This window comes from Mastigoproctus giganteus, chromosome 1 (assembly GCF_048544385.1).
Source record: "Mastigoproctus giganteus isolate SK-2022 chromosome 1, ASM4854438v1, whole genome shotgun sequence".
NCBI lineage: Eukaryota > Metazoa > Arthropoda > Arachnida > Uropygi > Thelyphonidae > Mastigoproctus > Mastigoproctus giganteus.
In genome coordinates this window covers 53,621,301-53,643,054 of record NC_143575.1, presented here as the reverse complement: position 1 = coordinate 53,643,054, position 21,754 = coordinate 53,621,301, and the positions used below count along the sequence as shown (strand labels likewise).

General features: G+C 35.2%; 1 protein-coding gene across 2 annotated transcripts in view; it reads right to left on the bottom strand.

Annotated features, from left to right (window-relative positions):
- LOC150090803 (transmembrane protein 245) overlaps positions 1 to 21,754 on the bottom strand; it is a 148,081-nt gene that overhangs the window by 84,843 nt on the left and 41,484 nt on the right. For both annotated transcript variants that reach the window (XM_090380143.1, XM_090380135.1), the window contains exons 5-6: positions 20,837 to 20,985; positions 8,186 to 8,290 (exon numbers count right to left, since the gene is read on the bottom strand). In XM_090380143.1, coding sequence (XP_090236269.1) covers positions 8,186 to 8,290; positions 20,837 to 20,985 — 254 coding nt within the window. The remainder of the gene's footprint in view (positions 1 to 8,185; positions 8,291 to 20,836; positions 20,986 to 21,754) is intronic.

The following is a 21,754-nucleotide window of genomic DNA, read 5'->3' as shown; positions in this document are numbered from 1 at the left end:
AAAGTTTGAAAAAAAGACACCCCTGGCAGTGGTACACTATTGCACTACTGTTAACAGGTCAAACAACAGCTCACTCCACGAAAACTTCATTTTCCGTCCACAAAAATGTATAGTTTCATGTATAGCTTACTGTCCAGACACCCACTCCTTGAAATTATTTAAAATTAAGCTTTTCTTTTGTTTGAAACATTGCTTCTCTCAGAATATCTTGGCAATACCAGCTGTTGTGGCAAAAATAACTCTTGCAATGTATGCAAGCATTACTTTGACCCTTTTCATCAGATAAACATATATTTAAATTACCTCAATCCACCCTAAGTAGCAGTTTCCCCGAACCTTACAGCAACCTCAATGATACTGACAAAAACAAAACCCTTGCACTCACCACCAATTTTTATAAGCAATGCTAGATACACATTTCCCCCTAAAAGCCCTGCAGTCCCTTAAGTCTTGAGTTAATCAAGAAGGCTTTCAGAATATAGTCCCTCCTATTGTGCCTGGGCAGAAGTGCAGACAGGAAAATTCTGACTCGCAGAATTTTTTTAGTGGTTTTATATTTATTCAACAAATCATTTTATGTGTGTTTGCCATCATTAATTCCCATATGTATAACAATGCTCTCCTCATGCCCCTTAAGATCAGACAATCTGTTGGTGACATCATCAGTTTTGCTCCTGGCAGACAACTCTGGTTCTAGTCCACCTGTCCTTATTACAAAAAATGTTATCCATTTCCCTGACAATGGAATCTCCAATAAAACTAAATCCTCTTGAACCAGAGAAGTATGCACTTGACTATTCTTTTCTAAGGCCAGAATATGGGGTAGCATTACCTGGATGATAACTAGATATGAGCGCCTGATATTTGTCGCTATGGCAAGCACCCATTTTCTTCAGTTATTCAAATTCATCTAGTAATGCAAGAAGTTTTAATATGAGATCGGTAGACTTTATATCAGGAACAAAGAAAAAATAGTCAGTCGAGCTACAATTATCAACTAGATTGAATACTTGCTTCAGGAATCACCTTTGGCCATTTCTATCTAAGTTGTGATATCCTCATAAAAAGTATTCAAAGTAGTTTTCGTAACAACCATTATTAAGGTAAGAATAAAACTAATAAAATATTACAGAATAATTTTACAGAATTTAAATTGACAAAATATTATATTAAATTAAGCAGATAGCAAAACTATCTATTACTGAACTTAAAAATTTAATCATACAAAATATTGAAAAGAATGTAACTTAGAGGAATTAGTTTCAGAAAAGGTAGAAATTAAATTTACAAGATATTTAAACAAATTAAGGAAAAACAAAAATTTGGATACTAACCTACCACTTAATTTGCCTTTATTATAATATAAACTTTTATTATTTCACAAAATAAAAAAAACAAATTTATGGCTTTATAGAAGGGTATATTAAACTTCAAAATTGTCTCCTTTAACCTCAATGCACGAAAGCAGTCTTCTTGCATATTTTTTTCGAAATTTTATATATTTTTGCAAACTTTCTTTTGAATAAAACACACGCTTTGGTGAATTCTTTAGTTATTTTTCAATTTTTAGGTTTCTATTCTTTTTATATGATATTTTAAATAATCCAATATAAAAAAATCTGGTGGGAAGATTAAATCTGTTAATTTGGGCCACAATGCTTGATCCCACGTTTGGTAATTTTTCAATTAGAAATTTCCTAGCTTTGAGGGGGAACATGCATGCAAGTTTCAAGAAGCTCGATGTTTTTTTTTTCAGATGAAATCTCCAAACCGAGACACATATCCCAAATACTGCCTTACAACTACCTTGCCTTATAAAGTGGAAATATGACCCCCTGATCTCAACAGGCAACTGTTCGATAAATCATTGGCTTTCCTGGCCACCTGTTTATATTGCTCAAAGAACTTCATATCTGCCCATATCATAACTCCCACATCCCTATTTTTTTTAATTCGACCCAACTAAGTAAAAGTTATTTTGGGGTTACTATTCCCCAAGTGTAAGGCATTTCATTTTGCTGCATTAAAACATAACTGCCACTGATTATTAATGAGTCTACCAAACTTTACGCCATCTGGCAGGAAGATTAAATCGGTGTTGTTTGTGAAAATCAGAAACAACAGTCATTCAAGAACCAATCCTTGGAGGATCTCACTTGTTACACCAATCGGAAAAATATCAATTAATCACAACCCTCTGCCTTCTGCCCTGTAGCCATTCTGTGATCCATCTTACCAGTAATCCCAACATGCTTCAGCTTAACCCCTTACAAGAGTAATCGCGTAATCTTAATCTCTAACCTCTCTCGTAAGAGATTGAGTCAACAGCCTTGCAAAAATTCAAATAAACTATGTCAAAGTTGTTCCTTCTGTCCAGCTAATGAGTACCTGTGTCAATATAGGTAACCAGGTTGTCTCCTTCAAAATGCCATTTCTATCTAAATGTCCCTGGATTGCACTCAATCATTGCCTCTAAGATTTTACTTACCACTGAAGTTAGACTACCAGGTCTGTAGTTACAGACTTCTCCCTTAGAACCACCTGTATGTATTGGCGATACACTGGCACTTCTTCAATTTAAAAGAATCTCTCCAAAGTCCAATAATGTCTTTGTAATTAACCTGAATGATTCAAATCACTCTCTGGCTGCCTGCCTCAAAATTACTGGGTACATGTCATCAACTCCAGGAGCCTTACTTTACTTGCCTTTAGGCTCAAAAGCTTTTCTAATAAATAATATCCTGAAATTTCAACATTGCTAATTTCATGCTTTCAACTTCTTTCACACAGCCTCTCCTCACCACAAAGGGTCTTTTATCAGTAAAGATCAATGTGAAGTACTTAGTCATCAGCAACACCAGTTGGGTTAGTTAAGTCTCTCCCATGCTCTTTACATAAGGGTCTGATCTAATTTGTTTTCTTCTTCTTTGTATTCACATACACACAAATCTCCTTGTCCCCATTCTTTGCTCTCCTGGCTAGTGCTTTCTCATACTCAGCATTGGCCTCCCTAACCTTTTCTGTGGTACTATTACAGATTAACTTGTAGCTGTTGTAGGCTCCAGCACTGTTCACCACTTTGTAACTTTCCCATACCATCTTTTTCAGCTCTATTAGACTTGTCAGTTATGCATGCATCCATCTCAGCATTCTCCTTGCTGTATTTTCTTAATGGTAAATATATGCATTTGTGGCTTCTGTGATAATTGCTTTAAAGGTATTTAATAATTCTAATATATTTGCCCTCCCTCTGCAATACACTCAATTCATAAGTGCCATGTAGAATCTTACACTGTCACCGTCCCCTTTTCTGAAATTAAAACCAGTGCCTTTACCTTTAATTACTGCAATATCCTTCTTCATCTTCCAACTAACAACTGCACAATCACTATCTACCAATGGTTCTTGTGATGCCATTTGATTTGTGAGTAATGATGAGAGCTAGCATATTCTTACACCTAGCATATATATACATAAAAAGCTTAGGTATGCTGCTCAAATTTTCCAACTGCTAATTGTTGCCAGCACCCACTCACACGGTTCACCTTGCATGATCACCATACCAGGCATTCTTTATTAATTTTTGTACTAACGTTTTTCGACTGAAGAAAGGCAACCTATGCCTGAAAGCTATTGATGTATGTTTATTTTATCTGTCTTCAATTTTAATAAACCGTTCTAAGTTTTAAGAAGTGTAAAAATGGCTGAACAGTGTGTAAGACCTCTGAGTAAACGTAGAAGAAATGCTAATGAAGAGGTCTAATAGACTAAGAGACCGAAACGAGACTTTACAACTACAAAGATGGACAGAAAACATTGAAGAAAGAGAAGCAAGATTCAAAATGAGAAGACAAGCAAAACACCGTAATATTAATCAAATAGAAGTACCAGATGCAAATAATCAACAAGCTGTAATTAACATGGAAGAGCATGACATACAAAATATGTGTTACAACTGTGAGTATTGCAATGCAAGATATTGGGGACATGAGTTAAACACGTCAAATAAATACACTAAATGCTGTCATGATGGAAAGGTTTCACTTGACCCACTGTCTGAGACACCTACTCTATTACGAGAGCTGCTTACAGGGGATACATGTGAAGAAAATAACAACAGAGAACATATACGAGAGTACAACTCAGCAATGGCATTCGCATCAATGGGCACAGAGATTAAATCACTGCCTGAAAATGGTCCATACCCTTTTTTAGAATACACGGCCAGATTTACCATTTGGCTGTCATCGCTATATCCAAATGAGGCAAATAAGCCAGGATACAATCTTTGTATTTTCGATTCTGCTGAAGCAACAAAACAGCTTAAAAAACAATCAAACCAAGGGTCTATAGCTGAAGTAATGCAACAATTGGATGAGAGCTACAACGTTAACCCATTTGCTGAGTCACATAAACAAATGCATCAAATAACCCAGGCCAATCCAACAATGAATGTGCATGTGGCATTTATAGAAGACCCGGACTTAGATAAGAGATGATATAACACACCTACATCCAAAACGAAGGTTGCTGCAATATTTGTTGGAGAAGATGGGGAACCACCGGCAAATAGACATTTTTAAGTAAACTAGATGATTATCATCATATAAGCATGTTATAGAAAACTAGATGTACCCGGTGTAACGTAGCATCTTTCTGATTATGGCGTAAATAGTTTAATCTACATCCTTCAGTCTTCACCATTCTTGTTTAGCAGTGATATAACTCTACTGCTGTAGAGTTATATCACTGCTAAAGAATGTGTGAATTTGTGAGGTGTGAGTGAGTTGGAAGCAAAATTATAATGAGAGCAGGATTAATCTACACACTAGAAGTTTGTGAAGAGTATAACAAGTCTCTACATGCAGATGGAATGGGAGAACAAGTGTGAATGTTTTATCATGGGCAATTTCAATTTGCTCCTAATTTATTGCAATAAGCGAGAAGAAAATTCACCATGGGGAACAAAATTTTTAAGTAAACTTTTTTAGGCTTGTTTCCTTAACTTTATCTTCCTGCTCATTGGAATTTTTGCCACCTTCAGACTATCATGTCAACATCGCATGTTGCAGCAACAAGCAAGAGTTTGAGATGTGCACAAGCATCACTTTGATCCACATAAACAGATAAACGAATGTCTACATTACCCTATTCTACAATAACTAGCAGTTTTCCTGACCCCTTAAGGTATCCTCAATGACACTGGTAAAAACTCTTACACTACATTTGTTCAAATATATACCATCTGTATAAAGCGGATTTTTTCTACCTACAAGTGCAGTCCACACTGATAAAAATTTTCGTCCAAAAGGCTTGCAGAATCCTTCAAGGAGTTAATCTACAAGCTTTCAACATATAATCCTTCCTATCATGTGCAGAATTTCAGACACACACAATCTGACCTAACTCGTGGCATTTTTCAGCATGGTCACATTATTTATCCAACAAATTGTCAGGTCATATTCATTTAATTTCATTAGTTCCCCCATGAATAATAATGCTTTCTTTACCTCCCTTAAAATCTGACAATCTGTTGGTAACCTCATTAATCCCTGCAAACACACCCTGGTTCCAGTCCACTTATCTTTATTGCAAAAAATATTACCTGTTTCCCTGACAAGTCTCCCAATGAAACTAAATCTTCTTGAACTAGAGCAGTATGCACTTGATTACTCTGTTCTGGGGTCCAAATCAGGGATGCAAAACTTGGCAGTTCATGAGATAATCGAGTCCCTGATGAGCTCCCAGTTACCTTTGTTTCTAGGGCAAGCAAGTCTGTTTCTTCAGCGACTCAAAAGAATTGTCAAGCTTGAAGGCTTGATGATATCATTAAAGAATACAGTTCCTCCTATCACTAAGTTTTATCTTTTGATGAAATTTTGGATGGCCTTATACTAAAATTTAGTAGTAAAATTTGAGTTAGAAGATTTCATTGGGGTTATTCGCACTACTATATTAGATGTTTGCTGTCAATTTTTATCAATAAATTTCAAAATTAATTCTTAAAATTTCATATTGCAATTTTTGTATATACAGGCTTTTGTAGTTTCTATAATACAAAATAATCTTACAACAATTTAGGGAAGTAGATATGAACTGATCTGTTGTATTACCTCCAAATAATGTTAGCATGCACTCATAGATGACAGTAATATTAAGGAGGGTTAACATTTATTTGGCCTTGTCTGTCTGCCTCCTACCTCTCTCTCTTTCAGCAACAGAAAGACAATTGTGGTGTGCATGTGTACAGTTTCTTCTGTATTTTACTTAGCACTGTATTGTTAAAATGGTTAAGCAGAAGCAAAAGAAAATGTCTGAATTATTCTGATAATTTCTGCTAAATATGTGAACAATAAAAACTCAGAGTAAGAAAATATACAGTATTACTAAATGTGCATATTCTTTGTACTTTGATTGCAAGACTGGTGATAAGGACAAAACATGAGCTTCACGTATGTGTTGTATTATCTGCATCACATATACCAGATTCCCCAAAATCATGGGATAAAAAGAAGCAGTGACAAACATAGCAAGGATTCTTGTGTTGCAGACTTTGCCAGACTGTCTACTTCAACAGATTTGGACTACCAACTAGATAATTATAAAGTGCAGCACTTAATTAAAAAGAAGAGTTCAACAACTTAATTCATGATTTATATATACAGGAATACCTCGCATAGCGCGGTTTCAAACAGCACGGGTTTCGCTATAGCACAGTTTACAAATTGAAAAAAAAAAATTAACTGTGTTATGCACCAATACATTTGATACATATATATGTATGTATTATAATGCCAGCATGTAGGCCAATGCGTTATGGACTCAAGGCCATTCTGACTGTTGTTGAAACTCCCATTATATACGGACTCTGCTAGCATTCATACATTAGTAACACTCTAGATTCCGAGCGGCGAGGTCATTGATTGTGCATAAGCTGTAAATATTTTTCGCTGCGTATTTTTATTAAAGATTATTTTTTAAAAACATTACACCTTTATACGCAAATATGAGTGGAAAGAAGAAATATAATGTGTCGAGTGTTCTTCTAGATCCAAACATCAAACGAGGTATGAAAGTAAGGCAGGCGTTGCAAAATGACATTCCATGTTATAAAGAGATGTATGCAGATAAAAAGAAGAAAAAAAACTGATCAGCTATTTTTCAAAATAAAAATATAATACACACTTCACTTATATTCTTTTGGTATGTACATACTGCAATAAAAATCATTTGTACTGTATTTACTAGTATTTTTCATTTTTATCATTTTAGTTTCTTTTTTTGCAAGAACTTCGTGTGCATCAATTTATAGTAAACAAACACCAATATAATCAACTCGACCTATATAATCAAATTGTCAGAACGCATTACATTAAAATACATACTAATAATACCTCGATCAGCGCGGTATTTTTTTTTGGCACGAATTAACTGCACCACGCAAGGTATTCCTGTATAACTTATCTAAAGAAAAAACAGATCTGCTGTGTTCTAGATTACAACTGTGGGAGTTATTTGAAGCAAGAGCTAAAATTACAAAACATCACAAAGTGTTTTCAAAATATTTTGTTATGGAAGACAGGTTGTAAAAGATATATTAGTGGTCTTCTGACTGAATTCAGCATTGAACACAATCCTAATGAAAGGTGTATATTTATTAATGCCTCAAAATTAAGTTTAAAAGCAGTTTTACTGTAACATTCCCATTAGTTGATCTACTTCACGCTGTTCTGAGTTACAAGGAACTTATGAAAGTAAGTTCCTAAGTGCAATAAAGTACCATGACTTTGCTTGGAATGTCCGGTGGTCTTAAAGTAATTAGATTAATCACTGGTTTATAAGGAAGTTTCCAAAATGCTGTTGTTTTCCATGTTTGGGGGACAGTAATGCAGAAAATGTCATTGCACAGCAGTGGGAAAAGAGGGAGGAATTTTTACCAGGGAGAAGTAACATAAAATTAGTATTTCTTCTATTAATAGACAAGATTTCAATTATTTATGCTTAGAGACGGGCCCAACTTTTGTTTTATTTATTCTGATCTGCAAAAAACAATACAAAAAACCTGCATTAGCTTCTGTTTTTAAAATGAACAAATTTTTTTTAAGGATGAATAAAAAAAATTACTTTTTTCCAACCTGACATAACAACTCAGATACTCTTTGATAACTAATAATTTAAAACCTACCTGCACAGCGAGAAATATGGCACCAAAAACTGTAAGAATGAACAAAAGAAGTATTACTCCAATACTCGTAAAAGTGTCAATAGATCCTTCCAATGTTGCAACTACCTAAAATTTGAATTAACTATTAAAGTGTTTTATTAAAAATGTTAAAAATATTTTATGAAATAGTTTAAAACAATAAAAATATGCATAAAAATACTCTTTAGTTTATAATACATATCTGCATATAGCATACAAAACTTCTGTTCGAGTAGCAATATCTGCTGAGAGCACTGTTTGTTATGTTTGTTATTTTGATTTTTAGGAACATTAGCAACTAAGGCCATATTGCTCCGGGAATATGCGGTGGTCATTCCCTGACCTTTTCCGCATCCTCCATATTTGGTGGTGACGGGCTCGAACCCAGGTCTAATCAAGAAGCTGAGAGTACTATTCAAACACAAGATTTTGCTTAGTAATATAATGAAACAACTAACATCCCTTCTATTACCACTATAATAAAGTACTTGGGGCTTGCAGTAAAATGAATGTTTATTTAAAAACTAATTACTGTCATTTTTTTTTAGTTCTTCCTTCTTTTAACTTGCCAACACCTGCATGGAATTGCAAAACAAGTGTTGGTGTGAGGTAAAAAAAAAAAAAAAAAATTAAATGATTATAGCAGAGGTAGTTTTGAATATTTCTAGTTAACACAATGTAATGCTCTTCAGCATTAAAAAAGTACAGGATGATTCTTTAGTTGGGCCACCATGGGCTACTTGAGTATTTATTTACTATAAACCAAAATGAACTGGCAGAGGAATGTAATATTTTATATATAAATACATCTATTAGCAAAGTCAAGGTGGCATTATAAGCAGTGTACATAGATGTGTCTGATGTGTGCAATAGCATTAACTTTAGCATATCGTTGTTTCATCCTGGACAGTTATTTTAAATCAATATCATATTCATTCATGCAGAAGCAGTTTAAAGATGAATTCCAGGAAATAAAGAGCATTTGAAAGTTAGTAAAGAATTTTAGAGAGAAAGGAAACCTGAATAATTAATTACATGGCAGTAGGCTTAATGTTTCTTGTAGATCCCTTAGAAAACTTGCAGTTTTCTTAGTGATCTACTAGGATCTTGCAGTACAAATTGGATTTTCAACACTGTGTTTAGCAGACATTCTGGACAAGACATTTTTCTACAAGATGAAGAATGATTACATCTAAAGGAATCTGTCAACAGCCAAATTACACATAAATACACTACTGAAATCCAAATATACTGAAGAAGGTGCCACCACATTCACAAAATCTTGAGGCCTGGTGCAGCGTTACACCACCATATCATTCAGACATAATTACATTGTTTCTTTTAAGAAGATGGTAACCTCTGAACAGCTAGATAACAGATGCAGAACATACTAATAGCTAATTCCAACAGGATGAAGCTACCTCAAGCACACTGAGAGCTCAAGTGAACAAATAAAAATAAATAAGAATGCCTTATGAGAGATTTAAACCATTTGGACACAGACTGAGTGTTTTGGACAGGCCACTAAATTTAAAAAATTAACTGCAATAGAAACAGATTCTTAAACCATCTTGATGGCTACTTTCAATAAAAGTAAAGTAAAAGTAAAGTGCAGCCATTATCAACCCACTGCAGGATGGAAGCCTCCTCAACAATTCATGTTGAGGGAAATGGACCATAATCTGCCACGCTGGTCCAGTGCAGGTTGGCAGATCGACCGTATTCAGCAGTCAGGGGCTTGAACCCCGGCTACTTTCAATATCACTTGTTAAATGCTTAATATCCTTGACTTGATTATTACTAAGAATTCACTTGCCATTAAAACTCTTCAGGCTAAAGAGTCATTAGCTGGCAGTGACAAAACTTCCCATACCATAATGCTTTGGTATGAGAAAAGAAGGCCACTTTGGATAAGCAGAGCTTATCAAGAGACCCTGTTCAAGATGTAATATATAAAACATTCAGGTTATTCAGCTAGTGAGACAAGCTAAAGCAGATTATGAAAAGATCATTTTTTAAATAAAAGCCAAACACAAAAAGTATTAAAAAGTAAAAGCACTACTTTTACTTTCTAAAAAGTAAAAGTACTACTACGAAAAGTAAAAGTACTACTTAGTGCCAATAATGAGTTGAAAGCTGAACAGATGAAAGAAGATACTGGTTGATATTACACTTGAATTTCTGTAGACTGTAATTTTCAGAAAATAGATATGAGGGGATTGTTCCAGAAAATGGAAGTTGAAGTAATAAATGACAAAGAAGTTGGTTCTCTGAGTTTGAAGTTGGGCAGTAAAAGATGCTGGTTGGTCGCATCACATGTTTGGATAAGAGAGGGAATACAGAAGCCAATTCAGAAGAACAGTACCAATGAAAGTATTCACGGAAAAAAGCACAGGGCAAAAACAAAATGTGTGTAAGGGTGAAGAGACTTTGTAAGAGATGGGTAATTAATTAACTAACCTGACTGCTCCTTTTAAATGGAGTCTTGATGCCTAAGAGATGTTATAGGGGCACCACCCCAGATGAGGGAACAATATTCCATAGGGAGGATTCGAGATTTGCACAGAGTTAATGGCTAATCAGAAGAAAAGTAATGCCGACAGTGCAAGAAAAAACCAAGCTTCGTATATGCAGAGGAAGCAAAATTTGAGCTTATGTTGAGTGAGAGAGAGAGAGAGATTAGAAGTCAGTGCAATCCCTAATAGAAATATGTGATTTTGTCCAGAAATCTAAGTGTCCTCAAAGATAAGCATAGAAGAAGTATCCTTTTTTTGTTTGCAAGATATAACACAGAACTGAATTTTAAAAGGATATTAAGTTATCTTTGGCACATTGTAGAATTACCTGGAGATCAGCATTTAAGGAATTGGTAGTGGATATTTGAGAAGCTGAAGATGCTGCGCAGGGCAAGATTACTCAAACTAGAAGGTGGAATGCAATGTGCTACCATCAGCAAAAATATAGATAGGATTTCCAGTCAATGGAAGAAGATCATTAATATAACAGAGGAAAAAGAATGGGAGAAAGAAAAAAATTAGCAGAGAAGCTAGAAAACAGAGAACCATCTACCATCACCCCCGGTGAGCAGTCAGAGAAAACTGGATACCCAATTCCAAAAGGAAAATTTCATGCCAAACACAACTAAAAAGTCTTTGAAATGTCAGGAGCAACTGCTTGAGTTTTACCAAATTTTTCCACTGAAATTGTCCTTGAGTGGGTAACATAAGCCAGTATACCACCAGTAGATCAACACTGATGGAATCCATATTGCAATCATTAATCAAATGGAAGGTTTCTAGATAGTTTAGGGATTGGTAATTAATGGATTTTAAATGGGATGAGAAGTAAGTGCAATGGGATGATACCACACAATGCAATACAGAAGCCCAACGGTTCGCGTTTGGAAACCACTACATTAGCTGTTTTTCTTACTGTGAAGTGTGGAGTTTGCTTTTGTTGGTGTCTGTTATGAAATTTGTTTGCCATAAAGTGCATTATTTTCTATATTCCTATTTGGGGACATGATCACACTGGATTATATTCAAATTTGTGATATAACAAGGCATGGTACATCAAGGTTGCACTGTTTTAAACAGAGCTGTTATTTGTTATAAAATTTGTGTCTTGCATTTTCCAGTTATCACCAGAAAAGAATTTAAAAAATAATTTTTAGCCATTCATCAAAGAATAAATATACATGAATTATACAATAAATTGGTTACCTTTTGTTTGCTTTTCACTCTCCTTTTAACATTATTTATTTTATTATTATAGTTTTGGATGTAAAAAATCTGTGGCGGCACCTACTAAATTTTCAGACTAAAGTAAAAACCGAATGGTAATGAAAATGTGAGATGGAAATGATGCAAATGACATCACTTCCTAGATGACACTAACTCAGTCACTAATGTTGATTCGGTACATCGTTCATACTAAATATTTCGGACTGAAGTAAAGCCGACTGGTAACAAAAATTCGAGAAGGAACTGACATCACTTCCTAAATAATGCCGACGTTGATTTGGTAGAGTAAGTAGCGGGCGTGAGCATAAAATGTTTCACTGTTCATAACTTCAGTTCCAGCTGTTCAATTTTAAAAATTTAAATGGTTTTGATTTTCTTTCGTCATCTACTATCGAATTCTCAAAAATGTGTTGAAAATACAATCTCAAGTGTACAAGGATGGTTTCACATAAAATAAAACATCTTTCGTGCCTACATGGTACACACGCTGTTTTTTTTTTTTTTTAATAGATGGGTATTCTCTTGATTTATTGATCGAAATTTGTCGCCATAACAATGCAGTATTAGTCACAGAAAAGCACAGCTGACTTTCTGTACATAAAAACAGCCCCAATAAAAATTAGTTAAGGAAATATGTATTGCTTTGTAAATTTTTAAAAGATCCAACAGGGTCACATGCTGCAGGCAGAAAAAGAAGTTGAAAGCTGCCTCTTGTGCCAATGGTAAAAGTTAGACTTATCGCTAGCTGTTACCAAAAAGTGCAGTGGGTTGCTAAAACTTGCCATGAAAACAGCCATAACATGTGTGGAAGGTGAATCATTTATGACGGAAAGAACCTTTACCATAATCCAGCAGTACACTACCAGAAGTCATCAAGGAAAGACCATACATGTGACAGAAGAACAAATGAGCAGGACGGCAGATGAAATCCAGTAATTTATATGTTTATTGAATGTAGTTACCAGTAAATAAAAAGAACTGCCATTTAGAGAATAAGCACAGCAGCCTTTCAAATTTCATTAAAAAATGATTTTCAGATAGACCAGAATCCCATAATTGGATGAAAAATAAATAAAATTAAATTAAAAAAAAACAGATTCTGGAATAACTCATCAGGGTGGGCCCTACTTTTCCATCGAAGATCACCTTACTACAAACTCCAACTGAAGAGACTTTTAGAAATTCCTCAAGTCTGTGACAAGACCCACACCTTACTAAACAAGTAACAAATCCACTATAATGTCACAGAGGGCAAATCATTTTAAGTATGACAGCAACTTGCTTGAATGAGTACAGAGGAGGATAACAAGACTAGTTGTCAATGCAAAGGAATACTCATAAAGACAAACACCAGCTCTGTAACAAGGTTCTGAAACAAGGAGTCTTTATGAGGATCTGACTGAGGTATTTAAGGCCATAAAAGAGTTGAGAAAACTCAGTGATGGAGGCACATTTTCTCTTTTTAGGTTGTTGTTGTTATTTGGTTTTTAGGAGCATTAGCAACTAAGGCCATATTGCTCTGGGGATATGCAGTGGTCATTCCCTGACCTTTCCGCATCCTCCGTATTTGGTGGTCACGGGCTTGATCAAGGAGCGTGTGCTACGCACTGCTGCTGCTCCTGCCCACCTGGCTATGGAGGTGCCTCTCTTTTTAGGATATTCAAACAACAAAACGCATTCAAATTAACAAAATGTAACTGGAAACTGGATGTAAGGAAATTTGCCTTTAGTCAAAGAATAACAAACTACTGGAACAAGTGCAGATACAGAGAGCTTATACAGATTTAAAAGGTAGCTTTTCTCACTAGCATGAAACCAATTGTGTGAGACCAATCTTGTGCAATCAGTTGCATATTGATTTTCACAACTGCTGATCAACAGTAGTTGCAATGCCTTCCTCAAACTGAAGAAGATGATGTTTTTCTCTTCTGGGCTCTTTTAAGAAGGGAGGGGGGGAAATGCTTTTGGATTCATCCATATTTTGCAAACAATTCTGAATGAAGATTGTTTGGGGCTTCAAAAGAACTGCATGATCCTTCAAATTTAAGGATATGTACAGTATGAGTCCAGTAAGCTTTAGTGAACTGGTTACTATGCACACTGGCCAAAAAAAAAATATGAACCTTTGTATTAAGACAGTCACAGATGACAGAAGAAATACAAATAAATGCAAATAGATGCAAAGAAAACTGACACAGGGATGACGAGAATGGGAGAAATGCATGATCTATTAGGTTGAAAAGATCTTATCATGGGTGTATCTTTAGCAGGAGCTATAATTCAAGAAATGAAAGACAACTGGTTTTTCAAAAGCATCCATCTCAAAGAGTTTAATGACTGGAAAGGAAGTGGTTGTTACACATCAAAGGTGTAAATGTAACAGAAAAACAATACTTCAAGAGCAAAGGTGTACTCTAAGGAGGACTGTAGGTAAAAAAAGAACATCCAGTGTGCAACAAATAATATCTGAATTGAACCAAGCCCAGAACTACTCTATATCAACCGTACCATGTGCAGGGAATTGAAGAAATTAGATATTGGCAATCACCTGCCTATTCGGAAGACACTTTTTTTTTCAAAGAAAAACAGAAAAATAAACTTGCAGTTACACTGAGAACATTGTGGTTGGACAGTGGTATAATGGAAGAAAGTCATGTGGTCAGACAAGTCACAATACAGTTTTGCACAAATGGCAGGCAGAAAGTGTGGCAAGAACTTCACAAAGCAATGGACCCTGCTAGCCTTGCTAAGACAACCCAAAAATCTGGAGATGGTATGATGGTATTGGAAATGTTTTGTCAGCATGGACTAGGTCCGTTGATACCAGTAGAAGGTTGAATGTAATCCAGGAAGTACCTGAATTTTGTATCAGATCTACTGAACCATTCTGACATGATGCGTGTTGCATTGTGATCCATAAAAGTGGCTATCTCCGTGATAAAAGCGTAACATTGCATGGTGCAGCATTTGGCAACAAAGCCCTCATCCTTCAACTTTATTGCATCTATGATATTTTGCTGGAAGAATGGTTACAATTAGACCAAAACACACTAAATCACGTAACAGAATCCATGCCACACCACACACACACACACACACACACACTTGTGGTTATTCAAAACAAATGCAGCCTGATTTGATACTGAATAAAGGTTCATATTTTTTTTGGCCAGTGTGTGTAATAGGCCCTTCCGTAAAGAAAATGGTTACCACATTCAGGGACTGTGTAGGTGCTGAAGTTAGGCTGTTAATAACTCTCAGGTACAGAAAATTATTTTTTATCATTATTATCAATTTAATTGAAACGAATACAGAAATATAGAATACAGTAAAAATGTAAATTAACATAGCAATAATGATAATAATAATTAACACAGTAATAATAATGATAATCTAAGCCATGTAAAACATACTGATTTGAAGTTTACTGATTAACTATGTTCGGATGAAAAATTTCATAATACCGAGCAACGTTCATGTCATGAGTAGATGGAGATACTGTGTTTTGGTTGCTGAAGCATTATGGTAACCTCCATCTGACAACATAGCAGAGGAACTAGGAGTTGCAGGTTCCAATGATAATGAGTCCGGTGTATCCAAAATCCTTCAACAAAAAATTTGCATTTCGGTATCACTTAATGAATACGGTGCTGTTTCTTGTATTCTGTCTATCTTGTGAACTCCTCTGACCATTTGGTCATCCCGGAGTATAAAGAGAAAATTTATTATTATTTTTATTAATTTTGTATATCAGTTAATAAACTTAACAAAAACATTTTCCTTGGGTCATCCTCTTTGGACTTATTATTTTTCTTATGTTCAATATATTCTATGAGAACTTTATATGCTGCATTTGGTGATGACACTTTTCTTTTAATCTTTTTCTTTCCTCTGAAACTTTGTACATTTGGACCTCTGATTCCTTGTCCACTTTTGATTCAAAGTGCTTGTCCAAAATAGACTCAGAATGCCTGCCCAAACGTGTTTTGAAATGGTTATCCACACTAGGCTCAAAATACTTGTCACTCTTCAGCCCCCTTCCTGGTGAAGTTGGTATATTACCTGCAACTTCCTCTGGCTTATTACTAGCATCAATCAAATAATGTTTTTTTATTGGATCTTCCAGTACTGCTAGGAAGGAGTTTTAGTTTTCTCACATATAGACTGTGTTTATATTCCTCCACTTCTCCTTATAGTTAGCAGCTGAAAAAATAAATAAATAAAAAATAAATATATATATATATATATATATATATATATATATCCAATTTTTAAATTAAATAAAATAAAACATAAGCCAGTAGTATGCCAAAAACTGTAGAGCAAAAATTAACATAAAATAATCCAAATAAACAAACGAACGAAAAGAAAGAATAGATATAAATAGTAGCCCAGAAACCCTTGTATAATTTCGAACTTTAAATCCAATTAACAAAAACTATACAAAATTTAGGATAATGCCAATTACATATTAATTTAGCGGTATCCCCCCGCCCAAGAGGTACCAGTTCCAAAAGACGTGAAATATCACCAAAAGAGGGTTAAAGGAACTACCAAACGATAACAAAATCAAAATAAAATAAAATAGACTGACCATCATGCCCCATATCGACAGAGGACCACGAGGCCAATAATGGTCATGGAATCGCTGCATTTCAATCGCTATACAAATCGTCGCCATGGTTTCCATGGCTTCATATGGAGGAATTGCATGTCGCTGCCTCTAATGAATGCTTAATTATTTATTTATTTATTTATTCATTTTATTATAATTTAACTTATGTTAATATTTAATATAATTCAATGATAGTATATATGTCGGCTTCATATGGAGGAATTGCAAGTTGCTGCCTCTAATGAATGCTTAATTATTTATTTATTTTATTATAATTTAACTTTCGTCAACATTTAATATAATTCAATAGTAATGGGTCGATATGCTAATTTAGCAACGCCTGTGTCGCCATCTATTTTCCTATTTTCTTCTATATAAGCTGATTCAGCTTACAGTATGTCAGTGGTGTGGCTTTGCTCTAGAGTGCTGTCTGTTCTATATTTTATTTTTCGCTGCATAAGGACCACCGCCGTGCAAGTCCTCTGCATTGGTGGATCGATCGGAGGAGGGAGGGTGAATTGGTACTTCGATCTTTTCACCATGGCGACGATTTGTATAGCGATTGAAATGCAGCGATTCCATGACCATTATTGGCCTCGTGGTCCTCTGTCGATATGGGGCATGATGGTCAGTCTATTTTATTTTATTTTGATTTTGTTATCGTTTAATTTTGTTATCGTTCCTTTAACCCTCTTTTGGTGATATTTCACGTCTTTTGGAACTGGTACCTCTCGGGGGGGGTACCGCTAAATTAATATGTAATTGGCATTATCCTAAATTTTGCATAGTTTTTGTTAATTGGATTTAAAGTTCGAAATTATACAAGGGTTTCTAGGCTACTATTTATATCTATTCTTTCTTTTTGTTCGTTTGTTTATTTGGATTATTTTATGTTAATTTTCGCTCTACAGTTTTTGCTATACTACTGGCTTATGTTTTATTTTATTTAATTTAAAAATTGGATGTATTTCAGCTTCATATGGAGGAATTGCATGTCGCTGCCTCTAATGAATGCTTAATTATTTATTTATTTATTTATTCATTTTATTATAATTTAACTTATGTTAATATTTAATATAATTCAATGATAGTATATATATATATATATATATATATATATATATTTCATAATAATAATATTGTAAAATTTTCCTAATGAACTTTTATTTGCTTCTTTCCCCCCCCCCCCCCAGATATTTGACAAGAACATATTCTTGGATATTTCATTGTATTTCATGAGAGGCATCAGTACCATCAGTAACACAATAGTTCACACTACAAACTCACTCAAGTTTCATGAAATTACCTATTGAGGAAGAACGGATGTATTTCTGTTCATTTTTATCAACTGTAGAATCTGCTCGACTGTTTGGGTGCATTAGATGGCAAACATATTAGAATTCAAAAACTTCTAAACACAGATTCATCTAACTTCAATTACAAAAGTTATCATTCTGTAGAGTAGACGATGGGTTTTGACAGATGGATGCTTTACAATGATAGAAGTCAGTTATGCTGGAAGAAATAGTGATGGCAGCATATTTCAAGTTTCAAAGATGGGGTGGATAGATAAAAATAAAAGGGCGATAATAATTTTCCAAGATTCCCTTTGATAATAATGGAGTAGATTTTCCTTTTTACTTTGTAAGTGATGAAGCTTTTCCTTTACAAACCCATATAATGTGATCACACCAATATAAAGAGACCACTTGATGATAGAAAAAAAATTTATAACTACAGTATTATAGCAGGGAATAAGACTGTTGAATGCACATTTGGCATAGTTTGCAAAATGTTGTTTTAATGAGCACTATTATTTGTCAATAAGAAGAGACAATTATCGACATTGTTCATGCTGTTTGTGTACTCCATAATTTTATACAGAAAAGGGAAAGGGAAGTGTATGAGCAAACAGTGTCTGATGAAAATCTGGAAGATGAGGAACTCTCGACTGAATGAAATATCATCAACTTTGGTGTTGCAGCTGTAAAAAACAGGCAGTAGCTATTAATTTAAGGAATTATCTCACAAATCAGAAGGATGGGGTTGAATAAGATTGGTCCACTTGATATAGATGGTTTGACTGTTGATGATCCTGCTCAAATAGCTGACAAACTGAATGACTATTTTGCATCTACATTCACACATGAGGAATTCTGTAAGGAAGGGGAGGACAGAAGTATACTAAATTCTAACAGGGAGCTAAATGATTTTGTAATAAAGGAGAGCAAAGTGGAGGAGAAATTGTTGAAGTTAAACATAAGACAATCACCTGGGGTGGATGGAATCTATCCAGTTATATTGAAGGAGGCAGTAAGGGAAGTAAGCAAACCCTTAAGCATAATTATGAGAGCATCCTTAGATTAAGGGGAAGTCCCCATGGACTGAAGATGTGCAAATCAAATCTATCCTCAATTCACAGAAGGGTTAAAAAGGGTAACACAAATAATTAGAGACATGCTAGTTTAACTTCTTTACCGGGGAAAATAATGGAATCACTGGTTAATGAAGTGTTGCATGATCATCTAAATAAGACTGCAGTAATACTTCAGACACAGTGTTGGTTTGTTAAGGGGAGGTCTTGTCTGACCAATTTGATTGGACACTATGATGTGATCACAAAGGAACTGGATGAAAAAAATAATTTTGATATCATATACTTGGATTTCAGGAAAGCTTTTGATAACTGCTACATATGAAAGACTACTGTACAAATTGAAGCACTGTGGCATTAAAGGACAAGTTGCTACAATGGATGGAGGGATGGTTGAGTGGGAGATGGTAGACAGTGCTAAAAAATGGACACTGTTCTATGTAGACTAATGTTATTAGTGGAGTCCCCCAGGGTTCGGTGCTGGGCCCATTGCTGTTTTGTGGATTTATCAATGATGTTTATGAAGGTATATCAGGTTTAATGTCCAAGTTTGCAGATGATACAAAGGTTGGCAGGGTTGTTAACGACAGTAATGACAGTATGCTACTCCAACTGGATCTAGATAAGATGGGAAAATGGGCTGAGAAGTGGCAACTGGAGTTTAACATTGACAAATGCAAAGTACTGCATATGAGTGGCAATGACAGAAGAGAAACGTACCAACTGGGTAGTACTACACTCAGGAAAGTGGAAAGTGAAAAAGACCTGGGGGTAATATTGTGCAATCAAATATGAAGTTCGCCGAGTAGTGCAGATGGGCTGCCAGGGCAGGTCATGGAGTCTTGTCAATGATATATAGGAATTTTGCTAGAAGGGACAGGGAGGTGATAATCCCGTTATACAAGGCAATGGTCAGGCCACACCTAGAGTACTGTGTACAGGTCTGGAGGCTTCATTTTAGGAAGGATGTAGAGTTGCTAGAACGAGATACAAAGAAGGGCAACAAGATTGGTGAGGGGAATAAAAGGGTGCTCTTACCAAGAAAGGCTAAAGTTCTGCAAATTGCAGCACCTGGAGAGTAAGCACCTGCGAGGTGATCTGATTGAGGTGTATAAGGCCTTGAATGGGTTGAGCAAGCTGAATGCTGATGGGATTCTTCGTCTTGCTCAGACTAAGAACCTGAGGGGGCACACTTTCAAATTGAGGAAAGATAGTTGTAGAATAGATGTGCGTAAATTTGCCTTTAGCCAGCAGGTAGTTGATTGGTGGAACAGGCTTCCATCTTTTGTTGTGGAAGCTAATAGCCTAAATAAATTTAAGGCTGAGCTGGACAGGCATTTGGAACAAATGGAGGGATGAAATGGGAGGGTTTTTTTTTTGGCTGATGCTGCATAAGCTTGTTTCCTTGCATTGTATGCCTCTACTAATGCTAATATAGATTAAATACTCTTTAAAATATTATGTAATCATTCGACTAATGTATATGTGACTGGGAAGCCAAGTTATATGCAACTGGTTTCCTGAAACTGCTTCATTAAAACAGTTGTGTTGCACAAGCATGAAAAGTTATACGAATCCTTATGTGTCAGTTCCATGAAACTAAATTAGTCAATCCTTAACAACCAGTTTCACAGAAACAATCACACTAGTGAGAAAGCTGCCAAACAGAACAGATAAATATTTGGAAGAAGTAGATAAATATAAAACCTGGGAGATATTTTCTCTCCATTTTATTGACAGCAGATGCTAAGTAAGCTGTGCTTCCTTGCATTATCTAGCATTTTAATACTAAAGCATAAAAGTTTCTTTACCATATAAACTTTTCTTCTATAAAAATGCACAAGCAGCATATGATCAACTACAAGCTTTTCGCTATATAAAATTTTCAAATAAAAACATACTTTCCTATCACCTTGAATCAGTAACTTCCAGAGGCCTCTTAATGGAGAAGGCACTAAAGCATCCTTTCTGGCATTACACCATTCCTTAGATGATTCCCAAGTGCTGTGCAATCTGGTTTCCAAGAAATTGCGCAATCCAAAATGGTGAGCTAGATATTATAATAGCAAAAAAAAAAAAAAAAAAAATTCATTACATTACTGTTTAAGTGAAAACTCCATAATAGCACATAAACAAAATTCATATTTATAACAATCCCCCACACATCTCTGTACATATACAGGGTGATTCAGGAGGAATAGTAAACATTTTGAGAGGTTATAGTATTGATTATTCTGAGTAAAAAATTTCATATAAACATGTGTCCAATTCTCAATGGATATGGAGATAGAGCTGCTTGAAACTGGCAGGCACAGCTCCCTGAATCAGATGTGACCGAAAAGCAGTTATAATCTGATGCTGTTTGGTGTTAGAAGTGTTGTTAAGAATGCCACACATCTTCACACGTGCTGAATAAGTGCTACTGCTGCTTGTAGAGAATACCATCAATGGTTTTCTAACCGCAGAATACCGGATTCAAGAGCATTTACTAGTGTTTACACTAAACTGCGTGAGACTGGTACAGTTCCCAGTGCTCATATTTCTTCTGAACGTGCAAATGAACAAAATGTGGATGAAATTAAACACATTCTTCAGTCAACAGAATGTAGTCCTACTATTAGCACACTGAGAATTTCTATGCATATTGGTGTTCCACAGACAAGAGTATGGCGAACATTACGTGAGCATGGCTTGTATCCATTTCACACACAGCGGGTGCAACACCTTCAAGAGACAACACCCAGCGATTGGAATTTTGTCAGCAGGTAAATGCTAATCGCTGATTAATTCCATTAATACTATTCAGCGATGAAGTTACT